This window comes from Nicotiana sylvestris, chromosome 5 (genome assembly GCF_000393655.2).
Source record: "Nicotiana sylvestris chromosome 5, ASM39365v2, whole genome shotgun sequence".
Taxonomy (NCBI): Eukaryota; Viridiplantae; Streptophyta; class Magnoliopsida; order Solanales; family Solanaceae; genus Nicotiana; species Nicotiana sylvestris.
In genome coordinates, this window is record NC_091061.1 from 98,635,595 (window position 1) to 98,662,015 (window position 26,421).

Genomic DNA, 26,421 nt, shown 5'->3' on the forward strand with positions numbered 1-26,421 from the left:
AGAGTCTGTCTGGTCAGAACAAGCGAGAATTGACTTCAAAATAGGCCATCAGCTTTCCAATCATGCAAGATGAGATCTGACTAGTACATCCAAATGGTATAGTCAGCAAGGAACAAGCGCGAGGCTAGTGTCAAAAAAAAAAAAGATATCCCCAGCAAAAGGGAATTGACAAAAGGATTGACGAGTGTCAAGAGGGATACCCTTGCCGAAATCAAAGGTTATAAACCTCAAGGCCAAGGCCCGTGGACAAATCAAGGAGAGCAATGAGCATGATTTGGGAAATTCATGCGAGACTAAAAGGTCGTGGAAATGCCAATTTCCGAGCTATGCCACAAAAGAAGAAGGATATCCCCAGCAGAAAGGGATTATCCCCAGCAAATAATATCATCCCCAACAAGTTGTGGAACACACAGCAAGGAAGGAGAAAGGGAAAACCATCCCAGTAGGAGTATCACAACCAACCACCACGTTTTAAACTAACAAATTTTGTTTGATTTGAAACAGGTAAAGGAAATGGCATTGATGCCAGAAATGCATGTCACAAGGGATATTGTCAAACTGGGGCAGAAAATTTTCCTTTCATTTAGAAAATTTTCTGGAAGTCAGGTACCCATTCGAGGAAGAATAAAGATAACACCAGTCTCAAGGGAAGTGGTCTCTGAACCAGTGTTTCCCCCAATATAATAAGTTTCAATGGAGGAAGTTGTTCCCTAGCAGACAGAACAAAGGGATGTAGCTTGTGCTCAAAAAAGCAAAAGGCCAGTATCATTCCCAACAGCCTTTCGAAGAGTGAAGCACTAGTTCTGAAGGAATCAAAATCCCCCAGCGGTGTTATCTTCGACAGCGTTATCCACAACTGATAACATTTTATCCCCAACAGGTAAGTAAATAATTCCCCAACAGTGTTATCTGCAACAGTCTCAAGGAGTCCAACACAAGTTTAGTGAAAATCGGTATCCTCAGCGGTTCCTTTCGGGAAAAGGCAAAACGAGTCGTAAGGGAGGTAGTCTTCGAAGGAAGAAGCTATGTAAAAAAAAAAGAAAAAAAAAGAAAAGAAAAAAGAAAAAAAGAGAAAAAAAAAGAAGAAAAAAAAAGAAAAAGGGGGAAGTAGTTTGCAGAGGAATGAAACATCCTACTTAAAAGGAAGTAGTTTTGGAAGGAGTAAGATAACATATATACTCAGCAGAGTTATCCACAGCAATGTTATCCCCAGTGGATCATCGAGATGTAGAAGCATCCTCGACAGAGTTTCGGGCAACCCAGAGTAGGTAAGGAAGAAAAGGAAAAGTCATCCCCATCAAAATAATCCCCATCAGTTTCGAGGGAAGATAACACAGGTAAGTAAATAATTCAGGAAGAAGGAAATGGTTCACCCATAGGAGACGCATTTCCTCCTAAGTTTAGTTTTTACCCATAGGAGACGTATTTCCTCCTAAGTTTATTTTAGTTTCACCGATAGGAGATGCATTTCCTCCTAAGTTTGTTTTAGTTTCACCCCATAGGAGATGCATTTTCTCCTAAGTTTAGTCTTACCCATAGGAGAGGCATTTCCTCCTAAGTTTATTTTACCCATAGGAGAAGCATTTCCTCCTAAGTTGTTGTTGAAATCAGGAGTCCGCCTAGAGAATAGAGACATTCAATTTTAAATTTAGCAATCAGGAGTCCGCCTGGAGAACAGAGACATACTTTTCAAGTTTGACGTCAGGAGTCCGCCTGGAGAATAGAGACATTCAATTTCAAATTTAGCAATCAGGAGTCCGCCTGGAGAACAGAGACATACTTTTCAAGTTTGACGTCAGGAGTCTGCCTGAAGAACGGAGACATACAGTTTAAATTTTAAAAGTCAGGAGTCCGCCTGGAGAATAGAGACATTCAATTTCAAATTTAGCAATCAGGAGCCCACCTGGAGAATAAGGGAATACAATTCAAATTTTAAGTAGTCAGGAGCCCCCCTGAATAACAGAATGGCGATTTATTTGTTGAAGTTGGGAGCCCGCCCATAGAACAGAGGCGTACATTTCAGTCTTTTTATTCCAAGTGTTGAAGTTGGAAGCCCGCCCATAGAACAGAGGCATACATTTCAGTCTTTTTATTTCAAGTGTTGAAGTTGGGAGCCCGCCCGTAGAACAGAGGCATACATTTCGGTCTTTTTATTCCAAGTGTTGAAGTTGGGAGCCCGCCCATAGAACAGAGGCATACATTTCAGTCTTTACATTTCAAGCGTTGAAGTTGGGAGCCCGCCCAGATAACAGAGGCATACATTTCAGTCTTTAATTTTCAAGTGTTGAAGTTGGGAGCCAGCCCATATAACAGAGGAATACATTCAGCCTTTAATTTCAAGTATTGAAGTTGGGAGCCCGCCCATAGAACAGAGACATACATTTCAAGATCAAGTCAGAGGACAATAAAACAGAGGATTACAATAGGAATCCCATGCAGGAAACAATAAAAATCCCCGGCACCGGGAAGCAGAAGGTTGCAACAAGAGGTCCCCAGCACAAACTCAAATGCATGTGTCAAAAAGAAGAAAAGCACCGAAAAAAATGCAAGCAGACAAGAAAGCAAGGCAACAAGAAAAATTGCAGTCTAGCCTAGCTTCTTGTTTTCATTTAAGCACGGTGTAACAAGGAGATCGGTAAGCAGTGGTATAGCATGCAACAACAGTAACATTGCAGTCCCACGGTAGTCCCAGCTACCAAAACTTCCCGAACTACATTGACCTGATTCCTGTTTAGCCCAGGATATGTAGGAAATCTTTGAAGCAAAGGTTCGGTCAAATCTTTTTCAAAAAAAATGCTTCATACGGAGTACTCGGATGGGCAAAAATCGCTCGCTTTATCTTTGCACGAAAACCCTTCGTGTCTTCGGGCAAAGAGGGGCAGCTGTAAGCACGTGATTTTTGCCCTATATGAGAATTACTCCCAAAAAATTCAAAAATAAAATAATTTTCCTTGGTGTGCAATTTTTGTGATATTTTGTGTAACTATTTGTATGTTTGTCTGTGCATGTTTATTTGTTAAATTATCAAAAATACAAAAATATGTCGCATTTTGCATATAGGATTTAATTATATAATTGTTAGCAATTAAATTTGTTTACAAAAAAATAAAAAAATTACAAAAATAGGCATCTTTTACATTTTTAGCATTTAATGTCCAAATATACAATTTTATGCTTAATTATTACTTAATTGTGTGTTAATTGTTATTGGGAGTTAATTTGCGCTTTTATAACTTAATTTAGTTCTTAATAATAATTTAAGTATTTTTATAATTTAGTTTTAGAAAAATAAAAGAAGAAAAGAGAACAAAAATACAAAGAAAAATCGGATTGGGCCACTTCTTCAAATTTCAACCCCAGGCCCAAGCAATTGTCCAACCTTCCCCATGACCCGGTCCACTTCAAACCGGACCCGGTCCGCCCCATAATTAAACCATCCGCCCAACCCCCTCCCATTTTTCATTTTTTCTTGTTGAAACCCAAAAACAAAACCCTAAAACTAAGAAAACACCTGCCTCCCCCACCTTGGCTTCTTCTCCAAACCTTCAAAACTCCAAGCTCCCAACCATGGTTGCCCTTAGCTCCACCATCCAAATGCTTCGTCTTCTTCGTCCTCCTCCCCGCGTAGCTGCTCCATTCTTATCTTCCTCCGAGCTGCTGCTGCGCTATTGCTTCGCCATGAGCTCGACCTACTGCTCCATCTCTGTTCCCGTTGCTTCTGCTTGCAACGTCCATGGCTGCTCGAGTTGGAGCTCGACGAACAGCTGCTTCTGTTTCACGAGCTGCTGCCTCACTTCGTCTTCTTCAAGCTTGAGCATCGCCATGGCCAAGCCGTCTCCGAGCTGCTGCCTCATCTTCATCTTCTTCGTCGTCCGCTTCAAGCTCGCGTTGCTGCATCATCTTCCCCATACGAACGACCTCCGTTACTACTTCGTCTTCGCGCGAACAACTGAACGCGCCCCAGCTGCTTCTGTTTCATGTCGACTGCCGCTACTGTTTCGACGTACTTCTTAAAGTCGAGTTCGTCGTTGAGTTAGTCGTTGAGTCCGGACAAATTTATTCCCATTTGAGGTTTGTCGAAATAGTCCATACAATCGAATTCGTCGTTGTTCATCTCCGGTTAGTTGGTTTTGAGTTTTATTTTTATCCGTATTTCGTTTTGATATTTCTCGAATCTAAAATCGGTAGATATTTGATTTTTGGCTTTGTTCATGTTCATATGTTTTGTTGATTAATTTTTCAGATTTCAAATGAAAGATTAATTAATTGTTTTTCATGTTATTTCATGTTTGTATTGTTGTTTAGATAAATATTTTAATGTTTGATAGATTCAAATTGAAATTTAATTAATTATTTCTTCAATTTGTTTCATGTTTGTTATATATTTTCCAGAAATTATTAATGTTGTTTGAGTCATTTAATCCGTCATGTTTGTTGTTTTAAAAAATGGATTCATTCGTGTTCATACTTTGTTTGGTTGATCTTGAATCCGAAATTTGTATAGTTTGATTTCTTGTTTATCATTTATGATTATTTTTTGAATTTGTCTCATAATCTTGTTTAAGTTTAATATAGGAATTGTTGGTTGTAATGTTGTTAGAGTTGATTTTAAGTTCAATATTATTGAATTTAGAAATCTAAATATACTTGTTTGTTGTTGTTGTTGAATCTGAAAATAGGTTTGTTGGTTGCTAAAATATTGTTCAATCAAATTTTAGTTGTTCTTTGTTGTTCAATTTGTGTTCATGCGATTTGTTGTTGAAATGTTGAAGAAATCATGTTCATGTGATTTGTTGTTGAAATGTTGAAGAAATCATGTTCATGAGATTTGTTGTTTGAATTTGTGTAGAAATTGGTCATATTGGCTATATTTTGGTTGAGTGTGATTAATTGATTTGTTATAGCTGATGGGGTAGTTTGGCAATTTGCAGTACGTTCAGGGGTAGTTTGGTAATTTCAGTAAGGTCGGAGGGGTAGTTTAGGAATTATACATTTTGTAATTTTTTATGTGAAGCATGGGGACAAAATAAAATGGGGTGGGTTGTGATATAGTTATTTAATATAAAGGGGGGACAAGACAAATTTTAGTGGGGAAGAATCTTGTATTTATTTAGTGAAGCGTGGGGGACAAAATATAATGGGGTGGTGATAATATATTTATTTAATGTAATGGGGATGAGTGGGAAGATAATGGGTTTGGTAGAGAAAATGAGTTGATTTTAATTGATTAAAAGATTTATGGGATGTGTTATATATAGAAGTCTTGAAATCAGATTAGGGACGAAAAAAATACAGATAGAGAGGAAAAAAATCTGACAGAAAGAGAATAAGAGAGAGAAAAAAGGGTTGAACATTTAAGAGAGAGAAAATTCCGAAAAAATATTTAAACTTTCAAATAAATAAAAAACTAAAAACAATATTCTGCTTTCTTTCATTGTTTGAAATTAGCATTAATTGTTGTGTCATCAAAGCTTGAAGCTTTTGTTTTTGGGATTAATACTCCACCGGTTTGCAAACTCTGTTCCTGGGTTGTTACTGTTGCTGGATTGTTGCTGCTGTGTTGTATTGTTATTACTGCTGCTGATTCTCATCTTTCATTTTCTTTTGCTTCCAAATCAGGTACACAACTGACACGCTGGTTATTGTAATCCGAATATGAAGCATGAATACGAAAAATGAAGAGTTGAAATTCTGAATTAGCTTTAATTATATTCTGAATTTTATTTGTATGTATAATTTATTTAGTTTGCAAAAAATCAGAATCGTGTAGCTATTTAATACATATAGTGGAACATCCGACGATAGCTTAACGATTGAACAATCTATATATTGCCTAAAAATAAATAAATGGTGTAGTAACTCCGTCAAGTAAAAATCAAACGAATAGGCCATCTAGTAGGAATTTGGTAGAAATATTGTTTAGTTAAAATAATATTGGTTAATTTCAGCATGTAAATGGTCTAGGATTAAAATTAGATTGCTAAGTTTTTTTTAATTTGACAAACTGATAGCATGCCTAGTATAATGTAACTAGGTAATAACATGTGAATAAGACGGCCCAGGTCTAGTTTTATGTCATACACGTTGGGCCTGGGCCTGCAGTGGCAACGGACTGTCATGTTTGCAATTAGCGTGTCATGTTTTCTTAAATAATAATAATAAAAAAAACGTAATTAATTAGGATTTTCTTTATTCATTTTAGAGACTAATTTTAAATAGCAAAATGTAGTCGCTTTAAGATTTATCCATTTAGGAAAATAAATGAGATGAGCCTCGCTTAATAAAATGTATAGATTGCGGGGCCCTCAATAAATGTACATTTAATTGCTTAGAATTAAGGAGGAGTCGTTTTAGCAAATTTCACGGCCCTACCCCAAAGTAATAAATCGCTAATTGCTTTAGGCGCGATATAATAATAATACATTCTTAAACACGGGTATGCATTTATGCGACCCAAATCCAAATCCCAAAACATTGAATAAAAATACGTTCCGGATCGTGGATGCATTTTATGTGACCCAATCCAAAGACATGTTTTTAAACGATGTTCACATTCTTTAAAAAATATAATAATGAAAGCGGTAAAAAGATAAAACTTGCACATGAGTCCATATTTGTATAAAATCAGATAATCAAGCCAAATATAACAGTTGAGCGACCGTGCTAGAACCACGGAACTCGGGAATGCCTAACACCTTCTCCCGGGTTAACAGAATTCCTTATCCGGATTTCTGGTGCGCAGACTGTAATACAGAGTCATTCTTTTCCTCGATTCGGGATTAAAATTGGTGACTTGGGACACCCTAAATCTCCCAAGTGGCGACTCTGAAATAAATAAATAAATCTCGTTTCGATTGTCCTTTAATTGGAAAAAACTCCTTGTACCCCTCGCGGGGGCGGAAAAAGGAGGTGTGACAAAAGGGACTGCCGATATGGGCGTATTTTATGGCAATAATTACAGTCCTGATCTTGTTAGTTATGATGTTGATGGATATTTATCTGACCCACACAAGGCTCGATCTCAAACAGGTTATGTGTTTACCTGTGGAGGCATTGTTATATCTTGGCGATTGACTAAGCAATCAATTGTGGCTACTTCATCTAATCATGCTGAGATAATTGCTATTCATAAAGCAAGTCGAGAGTGTGTGAGGTTGAGGTCTATAATACATCTTATTCGAGACAAATATGGTTTGAAATGTGACAAACTACCCACGATTTTGCATGAAGACAATGCAGCATGCATAGCTCAATTGAAGGGAGGATTCATAAAAGGAGATAGGACAAAGCACATTTCACTAAAGTTATTTTTCACACATGATCTTCAAAAGAATGGTGATATCAATGTGCAACAGATTCGTTCAAGAGATAATATGGCTGATTTGTTCACAAAATCTCTACCGACGTCAACCTTCAAGAAGCTAGTGCATAAGATTGGGATGCGAAGGCTCAAGGATGTGAAATGATGCTCTCATCAGGGAGAGTTTAATGCGCGTTGCACTCTTTTTTCCTTACAAGGTTTTGTCCCACTGGGTTTTCCTTGCATCGTTTTTAACGAGGCAACCAAAAGGCGTATTACTGAATATGTGTACTCTTTTTCCTTTTCTAGAATTTTTTTTCCCATTGGGTTTTATTTTAGTTAAGGTTTTAATGAGGCACATTATTTATTGAGTAGACATTCAAAGGGGAGTGTTATGAATAGAATTCTATTTAGAGTGAATGTCTATCTTGTAGATAATACCCAAAATTCAATAAGAATTTCCTCTCTCTTTCTCTGCAATATTGTTCTGTTACTTTTATTGTTTTATTAGAGTATTGCAATTTTTACATGTTACAAGCACCTACCTCGTGGCATTTCTACATGGATCTGCGGCCCATTAATACAAGTACCTCATTTGTGGGAGAAATTTAAAAATAGCCAGATTTACAACTGGTCATTCAAAAATAGCCTAGTTTCAAAAGTAATCGAAATTTAGCCACTTTTTATGTAAAGATAAATCTGAGCGAAAACACTGTTCAAAACCCGGAAAATACGCCCGTATATTATACTGGAGTTCCAGCATAAGTATGCTTGAACTTCAGCATATTATACGGGAGTTCCAGGATAACTATGCTGGAACTCCAGCATAATATGTTGGAGTTCCAGCATAAGTACACTAGAACTCCAGCATAATATACTGGAGTTCCAGCAAGTATAAATGTCCAGTATAATATACTGGAGTTTGGAGCACCGGTGCTCCAGTCTCCCGTATATTATACAGGAGTCAGCAAAGTATACCGGTCCAGCATAATATGCTGGAGTTCGTACACAGATGCACCGAACTCCCGTATATTATGCGGGACCGGTCTCTGTTGCAGCAAAATAGTGGCTATTTTTCATTGACTTCGCAAACGGTGGCTATTTTTGAATGACTAGTGCGAAAACTGACTATACCGTGCTATTTTGACCTCATTTATCTCACAAAACCCTAAACCCTAAATTAGAATACTATAAAGCCTCTTAAAGTTCTCCTCAGATACTTCACATACTTTGCTACAACTATGGTTGCTAGAGGTATAATTCTTCTGAAAATTGATTTTTTCTCCTCATTACATTCTTTTCATTTCCAAACCGGTGTTGTATTTCTCTGTCCTTGTTTCAAAATTTTCTTCCTCTTTGACTACTCTCAGAAAGCAGATGATGAGTTACTCGGATTCCCCTTCTAGACATCATGAATGAAGCAAAAACCGAGTTTCTGATGCACTATTCATTGATGTGATGTTGAAATTCTTATCATTTTTTTCCTGATCTATTATTTGTTGGCGGGATGTTTGAAGCTTTTAATCTTTGCCGTTGCATAATTCCTTTCACCATTTATTGAGTCTTTGTGTTCCATTTATTTTCAAACTGGTGCCATATTTCTTCGGTCACTTTTTCAGAATTTTCTTTTTCTTTGCCTGTACATAGAATGCAGATGATGAGTTACTCGGATTCCCCTTCTAGACATCATGGGTGATGCAAAAACCGAGTTTCTGATGATCGGCGGATGTTTGAAATTATTAATTAATCTTTGTCTTTGCATCATTTTGCTGTTTCTTTCTGCTGGAAAAATGATATGCAGGTAGAATCTTTCAACTTTTTAAGTAATTTTGGGGCAAAGATTTGTGATTTGTCATGACTATTTTTTAAAAAATTTTGTTTCCACATGCCGCGTGTCTTGATCATTGAAATCACGCAATATGAGTCATGATTGTGAGAGTGCCACTTGGATAAACAACTTCTGGTTTCAGTTATTGGGAAGGTATTTTGGAGTCGTTGAACCGTCTTGTTTGGTAACATGGACTATTCCAGATACTCAGTCAGCTCGAATCAAAATTGTCCATTTCACCAGCAACTTTAGAATTACATAATATGCAGCAGGTTTTGCTTCGTAGACCTGTTCGGCCTCCTATTAAACAGGGCTCTGTCCATGTGAATTTTCCTGATGAGGACTGAGTTTGTTCAGATTTTGGCATTAGCATTTCAAAAATTTGAAAATCAGAATGTGCTGGTTCAGTTAGACTTAGACGACGACCTTAATATTGATGAGATCATAGACCATAGAAAGCTCTGGTCAATAAGATTTTGGGCCATTATGCACTTTACTGGCTAACAATTCTGGATCCTCATGCAGTCAACAGAGGGCTCTCTTCTAGTTAGTAGCCTCAAATTTTATGTATTCTAATTGCATCTTCACCAAGTAGAGGTATATGTTGCTCGAGCTCTTGTAGATCCTATTTGTTATTGACAATAAATGTTTATCCGTCTCTGATGTGCTATATATTGGTATTATGATAGCAATAATGTCCTCAAAGCAATCTATGCAGTTGTGAATTATGATAGGACCGGGCTAATTGTAAGCAGTCTTTGGTATATATTGATGGGAACGATGAAGATAACAAAGTTAGTTTAGCTAAAGACATCAGACATATTTTATGTGATATCTTGCATAGCCTACAGCAACCCAGAAAATTTTAAATGTTCATATCTGTCTAAAATTTTATTATCAAATAATCCCCCATCTTGTGTATGGACCTCAACATTCAATTTCATACGCAATATAATTTTAAATGGCTTATGTCGAATTAGGAGCAGAATTGCGAGGTAATTATAATTTTACACGTTGTATTAGGGAAATATATAGTTTGGCGGATGACTTAATTATCAATCATATAAAGTCTACGTACTGACTTGTTACCTCGTGCATGCACATGGCTGGAATTTGGAATAATTTCATTCTTCCTGTACGTAATACGTTTTCCTTTAATTAGCTTTGGTTAATTTCTTCATTGTCTTGTTTGTTTTATCCTCATGGGTTTTCATTAGAGTAACTATAGTTCTGCTGCTGCAGATCGATATAAAGAGTTCTTCATATCAGGTCCATTATTACGTCCAATCACACATTCAGATTAATGAATATCGAGATATGATCGCGTGGTTCTGTAAAAAGGGAATATAAATCCCTTCCTCTCCCTCTCTGTCTCTCTGTGTGTGTACTTATAATCCCTTAAATTTTACTAAGTTGATTCATCTGTCACAACTAACAAGTACCAAATTTCTCAAGGTTTTAGACATGACTGGCTTTAAACTTTCAGCTTTAAACCAAATCATTAAGAGTTCTAATCTCCTTTAGTTACGCAGTATATATTATTTGATCCACATGAAATTGTGGAAAATATAAAATGTTGCTGAATGTTTATCTAGAAGATTTCACTTTTAGTTTCAGTTCTTAGAGAACCTTCTGGCTAGCGCAAAGAACAAGATCAATATTTGATTTTGCGGAAGAATATGTAATTGCAAGACTATGTCTAACCATATAGACAGATAGTACCTTTATTTATTTGAGAATGATCTTAATTGGAACCATTGCTCTTAATATTTGGAGCAAATTATATTAGCTTAAATTTATTTCCGTCATTCAGCTATTGACTATAATTTTCTCCATTGATGACCTAAATTATGTACCCAAGGAAAGTGGTTACTACATTGTGAATGATCCCTACATCTTTTCAGCTTGTTAGAAGGTTTATCTCTTATTTATATGTCGTTTTCTTTTTCAGTATACTCTTTCATCAATTATTTTTTACAAATTATTTAGTACGAATTCATTAGGTCGTCAAGCCTCTGCTGCAGGAGATCGAGGACGAGAAAAAAGGTTCGGGTATTATCAGGTTGTGGACAGGATGGTCTGTTGAAGGTAGCTGTTCTTTTACCATTGTTTAGTTGTCATCTTCTTCTAGGAGCCAGGAGGATGTAACTAATTTCTGACTCTAGAAAACTGGTGGGAACTAATAAATAGAGCAGCTATTTGGAATTCCCATCATCGAGACACCCAGCAATATTAGTCAGTTGAACTAGGAAGAACACTTCCTTTGCCACCTCCCAAATGTACCCGAATGGTTCCCTTTGTGCATATCTTATTTATGCATTGGCTGTGCATTTAGATTATCATTATTATTATGATTTAAGGGGGGGAAAAGAAGAGAAAAAGTACAATTTCAAGAATGAGGCATACATTGAGTTAGAAACGTTTGACGGCTCTTGCAAGTTTTATTAAGCTTCGGACCCTTTTGCAGTCTCCATCGAGTTAGAAAAAAGAACTCATTTCTACATCTATTTTAAATTTTATCAGATTTCCTAACATCTATTGCTTGCAACCCATAACCATGCAGTTAATCTCCACTCACTACACGTCAAGTCTTTTAATGAATAATTCATTGCGTATAATTCCCTGCAGAAAAGCGTACAATCTGGGGGTAGGAGAGTCTAACAGCAAAATCCTGCATTTTACTAGAATATCAAAGCAGCATAAAATGTACGACAACATTAAGAGATCAACATCAAATTTCTTTTCTTCCACTACATATAATGTCCACAACCACAAAATTAAGCTAGCTATATATGTGACATCTGGCATGCCTTTCTAAATTGGGCGACTAAGAAGCGACATCATATTAGATGCTAAAACAGCTAGCTAGTGATCATCCACCAACAAGATACAAATTAGCCCCGGAACAGCAGCTTCCACCTAGTAGCGATCATAACGCCTGAAAGGAAGATAACAGACAAAAAGAGAAACCAGTTAGAAATATGTAATTGCAATTGCTATCTGCAATAGCTTGAACGAATTAATGACCTCATCACCATGTATTTGCTAGTACATACTTAAGTGTGTTTGTAGATCAATAGTCTACTGAAACTGGTGTGAAATGATAGGTAAGGTTCAGTTCTCACTGTCCCCCTTCCCTGTCCCTTTCTCTATGTAATAATTTCTTCTTCAAAAAGTACTGAATGTAGCTTGATATTCAGTGCGAAAATCTTAAAACAAAACATCTCCAGAAACAACAGTGCCTCCCAAATGGAAGGTTTTGTATGCTACCCCAAGGAGCCCATCCTCACCAAACATCACTTCAAGATAAGTTAAAGATCTGTGTCATTCATACCCATCCAACCAAAGGAATGCGCAGTAGACCTACAAGCTTACCCAAGTGCACACCCAAGTCACCATACCAAAAAAAAAAAAAAAAAAAAAAGAGCATCATAAAAGAATATAGTTCATCATCGAGGGACTACCTTATCCTATTTATGTAGTTCCCTTTGCTACGGATCCACTCTCTTTTTGTCTTCTTGAGCCGAGGGTTTTTCGAAAACATGCTCTCTACTCCTCCGGGGTAGGGGTAAGGTTTGCGTACACTCTACCCTCCCAGACTCCACTTGTGGGATTTTACTGGGTTGTTGTTGTTGTGTGCAGTTCCCTTTCTTGACACTCAAACATTTCCACCAGGAATTCAAAGGGTTTGTTGTACAAATAGCCAGCCAAATTAATGTTTACTTTTTCAAGCAGGTATACATAGACTATACACATATTACACATCCGACAGCTATTTTTAGTTTAAGAGATTAGGTGAGGCCGTATTTGAGTTAATTCTTGGAATTCAAAGCTACTTGGCATGCAGTATATTGATACCTCATGGCTATAACTTTAAAAAAAAAAAAAAAAAAAAAAAAACATAAAACACCATAATGCATGCATTTTATGTAGCAGTTCAAAAAAAAAAACCTGTGACGATCATAATCCCTTGACCGTGAACGTGATCTCCTTTGACTTCTGGAATCATAGCTGCGAGAGCGGTCTCTATCTCGGTCACGCTCGTGTTCATAACTGCAATCTCGGTCATAGTATCTGTCACGGTCCCTGCTCTTACGATCATGATCCCTCGCTCGTTCACGGCTATCACCCCGATCCTTGCTTGATTCTCTGCCACGCTCCCTGCTTCTCCTCTCTTTTGATCTGCATAGTAACAGTAAAGACTTAGAACTAAACAAATAAAACCGAATATATATATACAGAGACAGGAAAAAGTGCAAAAAAAGCATACATCATTGAAAAGGTAATCTAAGTTTACCTCCTCTCTTCTTCATAGGCCTTTCGCTTTTGGTTTCTTTCTTCCTGACAATTTGTCATTGAGAGAAAAGATTGAAGCATATCACAACTTCCCACATGTTACAGCCAGTGAAAATACAATGGATATATTCAACCAAAAAGAATGCATTCAAATAAAAGACGTGCAACTAGTGGTGGCAAAATGGTTAAAAGAAAACAGTTATTCACCCATATTATCCATTAAAAAATGGGTTGGATAATGAACTTTTTAAAAACGGGTCAAATATGGATAAGAAACATAATATCCATTTAGACAATGGAAAACCAATGAATAACTAATGGGTTTAACTTTTACATTTGCAAAGCCTCAAATTGGGGGTTCCTCAAGTTTGGGAGACTAGGAATTCTCCAAAAGTGATCATATTCAAGAAGTCATGGATAATATGGATATCCATATTGTCCGCCGGTTCACCCGTTTTTTCATCCGTATTAAATATGGTTCGGGTCGGATAATTTGTCTATTTTTACATATCCGTTTTCGACCCGCCCATATCCAACCCGCCCGCCCGTTTGCCAATGCAATGATTTCCTTTTCCTTCAGTTATTGACTAGTCAACGTATTTTAAAAAAAGACTAAATTAAACCTGTTACCAAAGCCTTAGCTTTTAACCATCCGATTCCAGAAGCCACATCAATTCAGACACCACAAATGTTTTGGACCATACAAAATTAAAGGAGAGTCTTATCTAGCAACAAAAAGGATGAAACCCAATTTTCAGTTATCATAGAGGATACACTGAGTTTCTTTGGCAAATAAATTGTACTATGCTCTGACATGACTCATAAATTAACATGCAAAAAAAAAAAAAGATCAAAGCAAGGATCAACTTTCAACAATGCATTAAGCTACTAAGTGATTACTGCAGGTAAGTGCTCATATGCACAGAGTGATTGAGCCCCTAAGTGATTTTACTGCTATCCATCAGAAAGTGGCAGGAACACAAATTATTAATATAAGTTTTAAAACATGCATTAAATAATTGATATTTCACCTTGGGCACAGGCATATCCATTGTATACTTATTAATTGTCTTCTGCTCTCAGGAAAATCAAGTTCATGCAACAAATCTATACCGCCTGAAATTCTTTCCCATTATGAGTACCAAAACTGTTCAAATGTAGCTAATGAATTTCACAGAGAAGTTGTCTCTTTTCAAATTCCATCAGGAACAATAACAATGATGTGCAGCTTACTTTCAGTTACCATTAATCTCAAATCAAAGAGCACAACAAGATAACTAAGAAGTCAAGATACACTCTTCTCCGAGGATAGAAAAACTCACAGATCATTTACACTGAGAATCTCTATAGAAGAAAGTGAAACATTATACCAGCACCTGAATCAAAATGTTCAGTTACCCAGTTTAGCTACTTGCTAAAAATGCTCATCCGAAATTCTTAATAGATCAAACACATCACATCACACAGTCAAGCACCATTTTCTACAAACAGATATTTTCTCCAAACAGATATATACAAGAACACAATACCCTTAATAAATATTATATATCATATAGCTGCCTTCTCACAAAAACAAGAGCAAGATAAGGATTAATGGAAAGTAAATAGTTTTATCTTACCTGAAGTTCAGCCAACTTTTCACGGATTTGTATATAACCCAAATGAAGTTTTCCTCCAAAGTGATCAGCTAAGCGTCTATCACTGAAGAGAAAAGCAAAGCACGCACAACTGGTAATTCTTGCTCTAAATCGCATTGCTTTTAACACAAGATTGTAACAATAACAGTTGCCCCACAACTTTCTCGCTAAGGATAGCATGATTGATAAAATTAATACAGAAAAAGACGCACATTATTTAGCAGCAAAAGTTTATCCTTGTAAAACTGGGCCCAAAGCCTGCTGGTAACAAGGAGGTACAATCGCCATGTTAAATACTGAAGTACTCAAAACTCCAAAGTAGCCCTCAGTCTTTCCTAAAAAGCTACTAGGTAGATCTTCCGGAAAGAAGAAAATAGAAAAAGAACATTCACCTGTCATAAACACTTAAGAATGCACCACAAATGTCACATACGCGAAGCTTCTGATCAGTCTGCAAAAGTAATCAACATATCAGGATTGGTAACTCCATATAAGGACTTCATTTTCTTAAGTTAACAGGAACATATGCACAAACATCATGAAAGCAAGCACATTATGCTAATAGCCTAATACTCAGCATACTGTATACGTCCCAATTCAAGAGGAAATCAATGATTCATTCATTTTATTTATCGTCTCAGGCCCAAAAAGAAACCTGGCTTTTATTGTTTCCAGTGAAAATTACGGAAACACAGTGCACAAACTAGCCCATGTGGGAGGATGGACAAATTCTGTTATTTTCAAAAAGTTTCCAGTTCAAACAAAACACAACATTAATCTGCACCTGTGGCCCAATTTGGGAGAAGCTGTAAAAAGTCTTCTTTGGGCAGTGTGTTGGAGCACAAAGTCTAAATTTACTCTTCAGAAATTGTTTTGACTCATCTCTCTCCCTCTCCCTCTCTCTTGAGTGTGTGTGTGTGTGTGTGTGAGAGAGAGAGAGAGAGTGTGTGTGTCCCTCATAAAACACACATATCTAAGCTCCCATAGTCTTCTTTGGAGCAGTGTGTTGGAGCACAAAGTCTAAATTTACTCTCTTTTTTTTGATAAGGTAAATTGTATTAATCAAAAGGGAGAGAACTCTAGTATACAGGAAGTATACCAAAAAGTAGAGAATTTACATCAGAACATGATTCTCTACCTTTTGATCTTCAAAAATTGTTTTGACTCATCTCTCTCTCTCCCTCTCCCTTTCCCTCTCCCTTGAGTGTGTGTGTGTGAGAGAGAGAGAGAGACAGAGAGAGAGTGTGTGTGTGTCTGCGAAGTGCGTCCCTCATAAAACACACATACCTAAGCTCCCATAAGGCTCTTCATTCACTCTGTTCTAATTTCTCCTTTCTATTTGAGCTGAAACTTAGCATTTTTACTGGTCAATTGAATCCTATTCGATTTTTCCCCAATTCAAATTCCCTAGCTAACCGAACAAGTCCTCTGAGAAAAATCAAAAAAGCAAGCCAAATAAAATGCAGAACTCTTCCTCCACAGAATTTTCTTGGAAAATGAAACAGAATGATGCTACAAAATCCAACCTAGCTCTTAGCTTTCCTAGAAAGAGAATGTAACCACTGCAAACTAAAATTTCTTTAAAATTCAAAAGGTAAGATTCTACACCCCATTCCCCAACCATTCCATCCATAGAATAGTGAATAGTCTCTATTTTTCTTTTATAAGGATCCACAAAGTCTCATTGAGGGTGTTCTTCATGAATTGGTAAAATAGATTCTCAAACTGAAATTATGATTTTTATAATAAACACCCAGGGAAGATTCAGAGTTAAAAAAATACATTACATAGATTGTTAAAGTGTTTTGACCATTGCATATAATAGCTTAACCTAATGAAGAACAATTTTATCCATGTACTTTAGGTCTACAGCATGCTGTGTCACGTGCTGCCTCAGTCTTCCTTTTTTTCATGGACAATTCAATAGGTGGGTAGTGAGACTCGAACACAAAATCCCTGCTCTAATACTGCGATGAAGTGTGTGCCACCTAACTTGAAAGCTTAAACAGTTTGAGATAGAACACATTTATTTATTTATTTCTGGTCTGCAACAAAGATATAATTCATACACAATAATACCGCCTAACAGAGATGGAGAAAATTGACATACGATCCGCACATCGGCTGCAGTGTACTTTAAGGAATCCTGAACAGGATCTTGCCTCGCAGGCAGCTGAATAAGAAGATAGTTAGGAACATAGCACTGACAAGAAACTCATAAATAGAGAAAGGAAAGAGAGGCAAATTAAAGCATCAAAAGTCCATAAACAAGGACAACATGAGAACAAAATTGCCCGGAACCTTCTTAAGCGCTTCAGCCTCTTCTAATGCTTTTTGAGCCTCATCAACCATCCCTTGCTCACCTAAATACAATGAGGGCAAAATATCAAAATAAAGCAATTGATCACAAAAAAGTTACCAGAAAGTAATTAAAAATATGAGCAAAAGCTATGCAGCATTTTGCTCAGATAAAGTACCAACAGTAGATATCATTTGAGGTTTACAAAAGCAAAGTTCTACCACATTGGGCTTAATCTTCTTGTAAGTCAATTTTTCTTCTGATAATTTTGTCTTTAGTCAATATCTGTTAACACATTTCTTTAGATATCAGTCGATCATTTCTCTTTTTTCCTTTTTCCCTATAAATGCTTTTCCATCAGAAAATGGAGATCAGAGGATCCCTGTTCTGCTTCAAAATTGACCTGTGCACATCACCATCTCATTTGGTTCCACAATGAAGAAATGCTGTAGACTGTCAAGGTATCAGAACAAATAACTGACTGGGAATAAAATTTGTCCATGCCTATCCTCTACTTTACTCACTAAATCAATTTCCATTCCAAAGTAGTCACTAAGATGCTTCTAAAGCCAAACTAGTCACTCTTGTTCCTGTAGTTACTTTACTTCTCAAATTGCCATTGAACACTCATGGACATGAACCAAAATGAACAGGATTTCACAAGATCCAAACACAGTCAGCCTGAGAAAGTGTATTAATGAAGAAATACGAAGACTTGGTGCAAAATAAGTAGGTCATAGACAAAGAACTTCATGGTTATATAGATATTAAATTAATGAAGAAATACGGAAGACTTGGTGCAAAATAAGTAGGTCATAGACAAAGACTTGGTGCAAAATAAGTAGGTCATAGACAAAGAACTTCATGGTTATATAGATATTAAATTAATGAAGAAATACGGAAGACTTGGTGCAAAATAAGTAGGTCATAGACAAAGAACTTCATGGTTATATAGATATTAAATTGTGCATACCGAGATCTTCTGCTTTCTTCAGTTTCTCATTTATCATTTCTTGTATGCGAGGATCTGGAGTAGCAGCAGGCAAGGGTGCTAATTGTGGAGCATTCTGAAGGGGCTGAGGTAAAGATGCTCGGTCTTTGTTAAAAGCCTCCAAAAGAAGAACTGACTGAAGCAAAGGGAATAATATTGTGATATAAATATTTAGCCGAGGAAGTTTAAACATGTAATGAATTATTGTTTTTTTATGAAGTAAGTGGCATATTAATAACAAAAGCATCCAGAGGATGCAGAATTACAAAATAGGAAAAGTATCAGCTCATAATGTAGACAAAAACAGAGGATTATAGAGCTGATAAATTCCAAAAGAGGTCAGGATTATATACAGGGAACATGAATTATTGTTTGAATTGACTTATTGGAAAAGGAAATTGAATGTCTTGAATTCCCCTCGGCACCTGTTTGTCTGCCCTCTTTGCTCTAAGTTCCTCGACCTCTTCCAAAGCTCGAATCTTCATATCTGCCTTGCCTTCAAAATCTGCAAGGAAATAGATCATTTAAAATCTTATCTAACTAAAAGGTAGCACCTTCCTCTTTCATGTAGAGAAGTTCATAAAACAAAGTAGCACATATTTTATTCATCTGATACCTATGTTACAATCAAATTGATCACTGCCTTTTTGATGAGTTACTTTATTAGAACCAGCATCCTAGAGATGCAAACCATTTACATCAAAGTGTACATTCGCCCTGCGGTGCAAGGAACTCCGCCTCAGTAACCTTATTTACATCATAACTAACCCTACTAGCCTCCTATTATAAGATATCCTATTTCACATGCATCACATTGCTTTTCCAATCTCTGTACTTTTTACACCTCCTGCTCCTCTTCTTTTCAGTTCTAAGTTTCTAATGGATATATATCCACTTTCTGTAAAGGCCTAATAAAGCTACATTCTAGATCAAACCTTTATATATCCTACAATTTCCAGATAGTTACTTTCGCCAGCAAGAACACGTGTTTACTAAGTTAACACAGGACAAGATCCAATCAAACATGCATTTTCCTAGTTAGCTATAGGGGTGGCAAAAGTAGCCCAAGCCCACATTTGACCCACCCAACCCGCCCAGGTTTTAATGGGTTGGGGATGAGATACTTTAATGATGGGCTAAGTTTGGGCACAACCCAACTAAACCCATTTATTTTCAGTAGCCCAAATCAGCCCATCATTTTAGCCCAAAATGACCCACGAATAGCAAAAGTCCATATCAGATTTTCAGCTTTGTCACTTCAACTTTCTTCTTCTTCCTTCTTCAATGAACAAATCCCAGGTCTACCTAGTCAACCTTTTTTAACTGACCCTATTTTCTTCTTTTTAAATTACTTGAACCAGTAACTACCTAGTCAACCTTTTGATTATATTATTGTCCAAGTCCAAGTATATCCTTTTGTATTTATTTTACAAAATAAATGTATTAGTACCTATTGAGAAGAATAAATAACTTCTATAATAAGGATACAAGATGATCTTGGGTAACATTTTTGTTTCAATTTTATTCTTATATTCCAATCTTCTAATGTAAACGCCCTATATTATGATTGCTTGAATATGAATATACATATACCTTTATTTTAACAATTAACTTTCAAATTGACCAATTTATTGAAAATAAAATGTCAAAGGCATAACCGTGAATCAAAGACTATACTTACCACATGTAAATATTCATTATTTCAAACGAATTAGAAGAAACAATTTTTTTTCGTTGTTGTCGGAGACAAGTTTAAAAGAACAGGAAAAAAACAGCAAATCGAATAGGACAGTAGCGATATTAATGTAATTACGGATCTTATAAAGTATTATTTTAGTCAATTTAAGTAATTTGAATAATGTTTAGTGTCTTTGAAAGAATACACAAAAGCTGGGTCAAGTTGGGCTACAACCTATTGTTTAGCTCATTTTGACCTAATTCATCTTAGCGCAAGTAAGCTTTGGGCAGGGTTGGGCAATGACCCATTTCTTGCTTCAACCCATTTTGACCCGCCCAAGCCGCCCATTGTCCACCCTTTACTAGCGACCACAGAGGTCTAGATCTAACCGTGAAACCTGACCTTCATAGAGCTGATACTTTGAGGCAAAGTTGAAGCATCTTATAATATCAGCATTGGCTCTCAAGTCTACCATATTCCCTTAAAGAGGTTCGTGTGTGCACAGAGTAAATAGATTGGGCAAGCCAATTCATAATATTTCATATATATCATGACTTACAACATGTGAGATTTAAGAAATCATAAACTGGTAACATGACACATCAAGAGCATGTCCTTGCACCAGGGAATAACATAAGGCCTCATTTGTTTATACTTAATGGAGGTCGGAATCTTAATCATTCATATTTCAAATATTAAATGCGTTGTTTTTTTTTTTGTGAAAAGGTAATATATAAGTGCGTTTGTTTTTTAAATCTGGATCTTAATTATTCAGATCTTAATCATTAAGTGTGTTTGTGTTTTTTATTTTCTGGGTCTGAATAGGTCATTGATTAAGATTTTATAATAGATACTTAATTTCATTAAGATATTATTATCCACATTCACTACTAACCGCCGCCACCGCCCACCATTATCAGCTACCACCATGCACCACACTCAACTACCACCACCGACTATCCCCCAAACTCAAACACCACCACTGACCACCACCATCCTCAACCATAGCCGCCACTGCATTATCAACTACAATCAGCTCCAATCCCACCATTATCGACTACCACTACCACCACCACCACCCCAAAAAAAAATCATTATCAACTAATGCCACCACCATCGTCCTCAACCACAACCAACCACCTCAACAACCATCCAACCACCATCATCAACCATCGCCACCATTGTTCACCATTATAAACTACCACCAACCACCACCACCTTCCTCAACCATAACTATCACTACAAATCATGACTAGTTACTGCCTAGAACCACCACCATCAATCAAAACTACCAACAACCACCACCTCCAGTCGGCATCCATAAGCGCCACCGTCAACCATCATCAACACCAACTACCATATTTATTTATTTTTAAAAATATATTAACAGAATATTAAATTAATTACTCTCTCCGTTTCAATTTAGATGATGTAGTTTGACTTGGCACAAAGTTTAAGAAAAAAAAGACTTTTGAAATATGTGGTCCTAAGGGCAAAAGTTTTGTAGGGCCGTGACATTTGTGTGGCTATAAAAGTGTAAAATGAAAACGTTAAAGTTAAATTGTTTCCAAATATAGAAATGTGTCATTCTTTTTTTAACAAACTAATAAGGAAAGTGTGTCGTTTAAATTGAAACAGAGGGAGTAGTATTTTTTTAAAAATTTCTATTTATTAATTTTTAAATAAGAATAAATTTAATACATTCAGAGATTGAACAAACAGTCTTAATCATTTAATATTCAGATATTAATACACATCTTAATATTCAGATCTGTATTCAGATTCACGCGTTTTAATCTTAATACACATCTTAATATCCAGATGAGCATTCAAATTCAGACATCTTAATCTTTAAAAAAAGAAATGAGGCCTTAAAGGGCTTACCAAAGCGATTAGCTTCTTTCAACTTCTCTTTAATTTGCTTTGACAGCTCAACGATCTCAGGTGCCTGCCATTTAAGCAAGTGTAATTGTGACAGACTAAAAGCAGAAGGGGGAAAGTAAGTACCAAAGACCAATAAAAGGAAGTTACTTAATGTCAGAGCCCAACATTCTACAGTTACCTGAGTAACTTCAGATACTGATATGGCAATTGCAGCTTTTGCATCCTCCTCATCTAGTCGTTTAAGGGCTCTAGTTATTTTTCGATCACATTCAATAATCAGCCTATCTATTACATCCTCCAAGTCTCTATCATAGTTATCTTGACCTTTTGCTTTTGCTTCCTCATAGCTGAACAGAGTTAAGGCAAGACAAAAGGCGCTAGAACATTAAAGAGACGTAAAAGCAAGGTATAAGCAATGTTGACACTTTAATTAAAAATGACAAGTTAGCACCTTGGACAGCTACCATTCTAGATATCAAGAGAAACAAAAGCACTAAATTTCTTTTTTACCTGGGAATACTCTTAAGAAAAGGAGAAGAATGTTTGAATGCACCTTGGACAATTAATATTCTCAATATCAAGGGGGGGGGGGGAGGTTACGTAGCCAACCCAATAACTGACCCTCTCAAGTGTGTAAGCAGACCACTTATTAATACCTCACAGTTTTCCTTTACTGCTAATACAATCAATAACAAGCTCTGCAGGATAGATGAAAAATTCCATTATTTTCTTTTCTCTTCTTTCTTTCTTTTTCTGTTCTTTTTCCGGGAAAAGGGGTGAGGGAAGCATCAACCTTTGCTTTGCCATAACTGACCCTCTCAAGTGTGTAAGCAGACCACTTATTAATACCTCACAGTTTTCCTTTACTGCTAATACAATCAATAACAAGCTCTGCAGGATAGATGAAAAATTCCATTATTTTCTTTTCTCTTCTTTCTTTCTTTTTCTGTTCTTTTTCCGGGAAAAGGGGTGAGGGAAGCATCAACCTTTGCTTTGCCATAAACTAGAAGGAAACATAAAAGGACAAAAAAGAAAGAAAAACGTGAAGAAACAACATTAGATAGTTAAAAAGATTCTGACAAGGTAGCCTACAAGCATATATGAATACAAATCACACCTCGAAATCAGATGAAATATTTGGCAAATCATAGCATAAACATAACAGAAAAAGGATACTCTTTCCTCAGCTGCAACGAATGCAGCTTAGGGCATGGCCCCATGTCCATTTTCTGCACAGATCCATATAAGAAACGTTACAATCAATTGCAGAGGAGAAGATACAATATCTATACTCTGTTAATACAAATGCATACATAGCTTATATATCTGGTGCAAGGAATATAGATCAGAAGATATTGAGTATCTTTTGTGAGTTAGTAGACTCAATGAAGCAAATGTTGCAATAAAGTCTTTGTAATACTTTTTTGTACTTTTTAGAAAACGCCTTCTCGATACTAGCTTTAATAAAAATTACCCTTACTACATCAAAAAAGTAAGAAAAGAAAAAATGTTACAATCAATTGCAAAATACAGAAAGCATAAGCAGGCCTAGATCAAGGCACAAAATTGAACCCCCCCACCCCACCCCACCCCCACCCCAAATGGTTGTATATTTTTAACTAAGATGATAACCATCACCTCTTCAGTAATGAATGATTGACAATACACTTTAGTGATATATATATGAAGTAAAAAGACATTTAAATTGAACCCAGGGGTTTGGTCCAGTGGCAAGAGCGCAGCCCGTGATGTGAGAGGTAGGTGCACTTCACGAGTTCGAGCGCTGGCATAGTCGCACAGATAAAAGCTTGGTATTTAAATAGAAAAGGGCAGAGGAGCAGGGACATTATCCAACAAGTTTTGAACATAACCCTCAGAGATTTCTCGATGATACAAAAAAAAAATGGACATGTAAGTTAACTTAAAAAACCTAGTTAAATTTTTGAATTAGATGCACAAGATGCAATTTCAAGCTATGTTGCCCGGACTCTCCAAAAGTGTTGCCGCACCCGTGTCGAATCCTCCAAAAATGCACTAAATTTGGAGGATCTGACACGCACCCAACAACATTTTTGAAGAGACCAAGTAACATAGGTTTCAAGTTTCTAAATTCAAGTTAAATGACTGTTTTAAACCTTACCATTCTTAAAAAACAGTTAAGTGACTGTTTTTAATAAGTCGTTAAGTGAATGTTTTCTTATCTTAGATTTTTTATTCTTTTTTTTGTTATGACTGAGAAATCCGTCTGCAGCCGATCCTTTGGACCAACCGCAGCCTTCGAAATTCGGTAGATGATGGGATTCTTTATTCTTTTTTATAAGTAACAAATTTATTGATAACGTCTCATTAACAATTAAAATGTCTTTTTTTCATTTAGTGCCGCTCAATTTAAGATAGGACCCATCGCGATGAGATGCTTATCTTATCACACCGATACTTCTCTAAAGCCTCAACCAAACAAGCTGAAGACCCACCCTTAGAATCACCTAGTTTCAGGATTTAAGCGCGCCTCAAACAAGCCTTTAACCACATTATATAGACAGGGCGAATATGAGCTACATAGAACTCATTCACAATGTTTAAAATGGGGCATGCTCATTGTAGTCAACAAGAGTAATTTTAAAACCATTTCAAAAGAATTTAAGATTCAAAAGCCAGAAATGTACTCCCTCACTTTAATCATGCAACACTCCTATTTTAGGGACACTCGAAACTGTTTTACACCATTCTATTCAATAAAACGGTCACACTTCTCAAGAAGTTACATTCTTTATATTACACACTTAAACACTTTAACTTTGATGTGATATAATATATTCTTTCAACCAATACTTTAATATTGTTAATCATCACAAATATTGTATTAGCCAAATTAAAATGTTAAACCTCGAGCCTGGTAATATCATCACATAAAATGAAAAATATGGAAGTAAAAGAAAAGATCAATACCAAAAAGGGAAATGCCAATACTCAAAAGATGTTCATAAAGAAACAGGGAACCTAAAGCACTAACAAGTATCACGCATAGGCCTTGATATGTCTTTGTGCAAAGGAGACACAGTACAGCCCTAAAATTCTACACACTCAGTGACAGCGTAAATGTAATCTAGGGCTTGATATGCCTACTTTAGGAAGTTTCAATGATTTTACTTCAACAATTATAAAGCAAGAGGAATCAATAAAACAAAAAAGAAAAATAGAAGAAGGTTCAACAAAGCTCCTTCAGAGAACAACTACATTTGCAGCCAAAAGATTAATTAATGCTTCGTCTATTCCTGTAACCCCCCTAGATATACACACACTTGGAGATAAATTTTCACAGCAAAGCTTCCTACGATTTTCTTTCAACAGTTCCAGTACAAAGAGTAATAACAGAGCCAATAAACTACTATTTCAACAATAATTCCAGCTTTTTCAGCAACAAAAAGGAAACAAAACAAAACTTCCATGCACGCGTAAATTAACATATCTGAATATAGAGCTCCAAAACACAATCACAGAAACATGCAAGAGAGAGAGAGAGAGTGTGCGTGTGTGTGTGTTTTCGATTACGCACAGTGAGTTGGAAAAGCTCGTGAGGACAGAGGCCAGCGAGGAAGAGACGGCAAACTTCACGGTCGTAGTACTTCCGATCGACCTCACGGACGTCGCCGTTGCGATTCGCTCCCATTAACACGTCCAGCTGCTTCCTTATTGCGTCCATCTTTGTTGGTTTGTTCCTGGTGAAAGCTTTCTCCGCTTGTCTTTCAGTCACAGTGCTGGTTAATAGGGTTTGGGCTAATTGGGTTGCTTCTTCAGTTTTGTCTTTCTCTTTTTCTTTTCTTTTTTTTCTTTTTTCATTTTACGGCACCCAAAAGTTTTTTTTTTAGCAAACAGGAATATTGTATATTAATAACTAGTTGTTGCGTACATAGCCTTTATAGTTTATGTCACTAAGAACACTTCTATTTCCTAAGCTTGCTAGAATATTACAAGCATCATAAGATAAAGTCTTAATACAAACATAGAGTTCCTTTTGGTCACTTTCTACTAGAGAGTTTACATAGCATGGTGGTAATACAAAAACTTGCTTCCCTTCCTACCTTGCCTTTTTTGCCAAGTGATGTGCAATCCTATTCTCTTGCCTGAAGGTGTATTGGAGAATCACCTTCTGCTGGTGCATGAACAACCTGCATTTATCAACAATGTTGTTATATAATTTGTTCCCTTGTTGTATTAAATGAATCACCTCCGTGGAGTCCGTCTCTATTTCCAGCGGGAACGTTTCCCATTCTTGTGCTATTTTTAGCCCCTCCATGAGTGCTTTCATTTCTGCATGTATTGATCCAGTAGCCTGGATAGTTTTAGCAAATCCAACTATCCAATTTCCATGGGTATCTCTGATTATTCCTCCAAGGCCAGTTTTTTCGTTGTGATTTTTAAAACTAGCATCGATATTTAGTTTAAACCACCCTCTAGGTGTACGGCAGCCAAAGTTGGGTTGCAAAGTTTTCAACCAAACGCCAAGA

The 26,421-nt window shown here is 36.5% G+C and overlaps 1 protein-coding gene and 2 non-coding genes across 3 annotated transcripts; 2 read left to right on the top strand and 1 right to left on the bottom strand.

Annotated features, from left to right (window-relative positions):
- The first annotated feature begins 8,671 nt into the window (after window positions 1-8,671).
- LOC138869872 (small nucleolar RNA snoR60) lies at window positions 8,672-8,743 on the top strand. The gene has a single exon (XR_011400122.1). It is a non-coding gene; the product is annotated as a small nucleolar RNA snoR60 (small nucleolar RNA).
- A 205-nt stretch (window positions 8,744-8,948) lies between these two features.
- LOC138869871 (small nucleolar RNA snoR60) lies at window positions 8,949-9,020 on the top strand. The gene has a single exon (XR_011400121.1). It is a non-coding gene; the product is annotated as a small nucleolar RNA snoR60 (small nucleolar RNA).
- A 2,766-nt stretch (window positions 9,021-11,786) lies between these two features.
- LOC104241620 (uncharacterized) lies at window positions 11,787-25,702 on the bottom strand. The gene is made up of 13 exons (XM_009796560.2): window positions 25,470-25,702; window positions 23,090-23,142; window positions 22,092-22,260; window positions 21,914-21,977; window positions 18,777-18,856; window positions 18,334-18,487; window positions 17,363-17,424; window positions 17,172-17,234; window positions 15,454-15,512; window positions 15,044-15,125; window positions 13,426-13,469; window positions 13,080-13,310; window positions 11,787-12,066 (listed from the first exon to the last, which is right to left on the bottom strand). Exons 1-13 carry the CDS (start codon window positions 25,614-25,616, stop codon window positions 12,048-12,050), a joined length of 1,227 nt encoding a protein of 408 aa, XP_009794862.1. The 5' UTR covers window positions 25,617-25,702; the 3' UTR covers window positions 11,787-12,047.
- Between the last annotated feature and the right edge of the window lie 719 nt (window positions 25,703-26,421).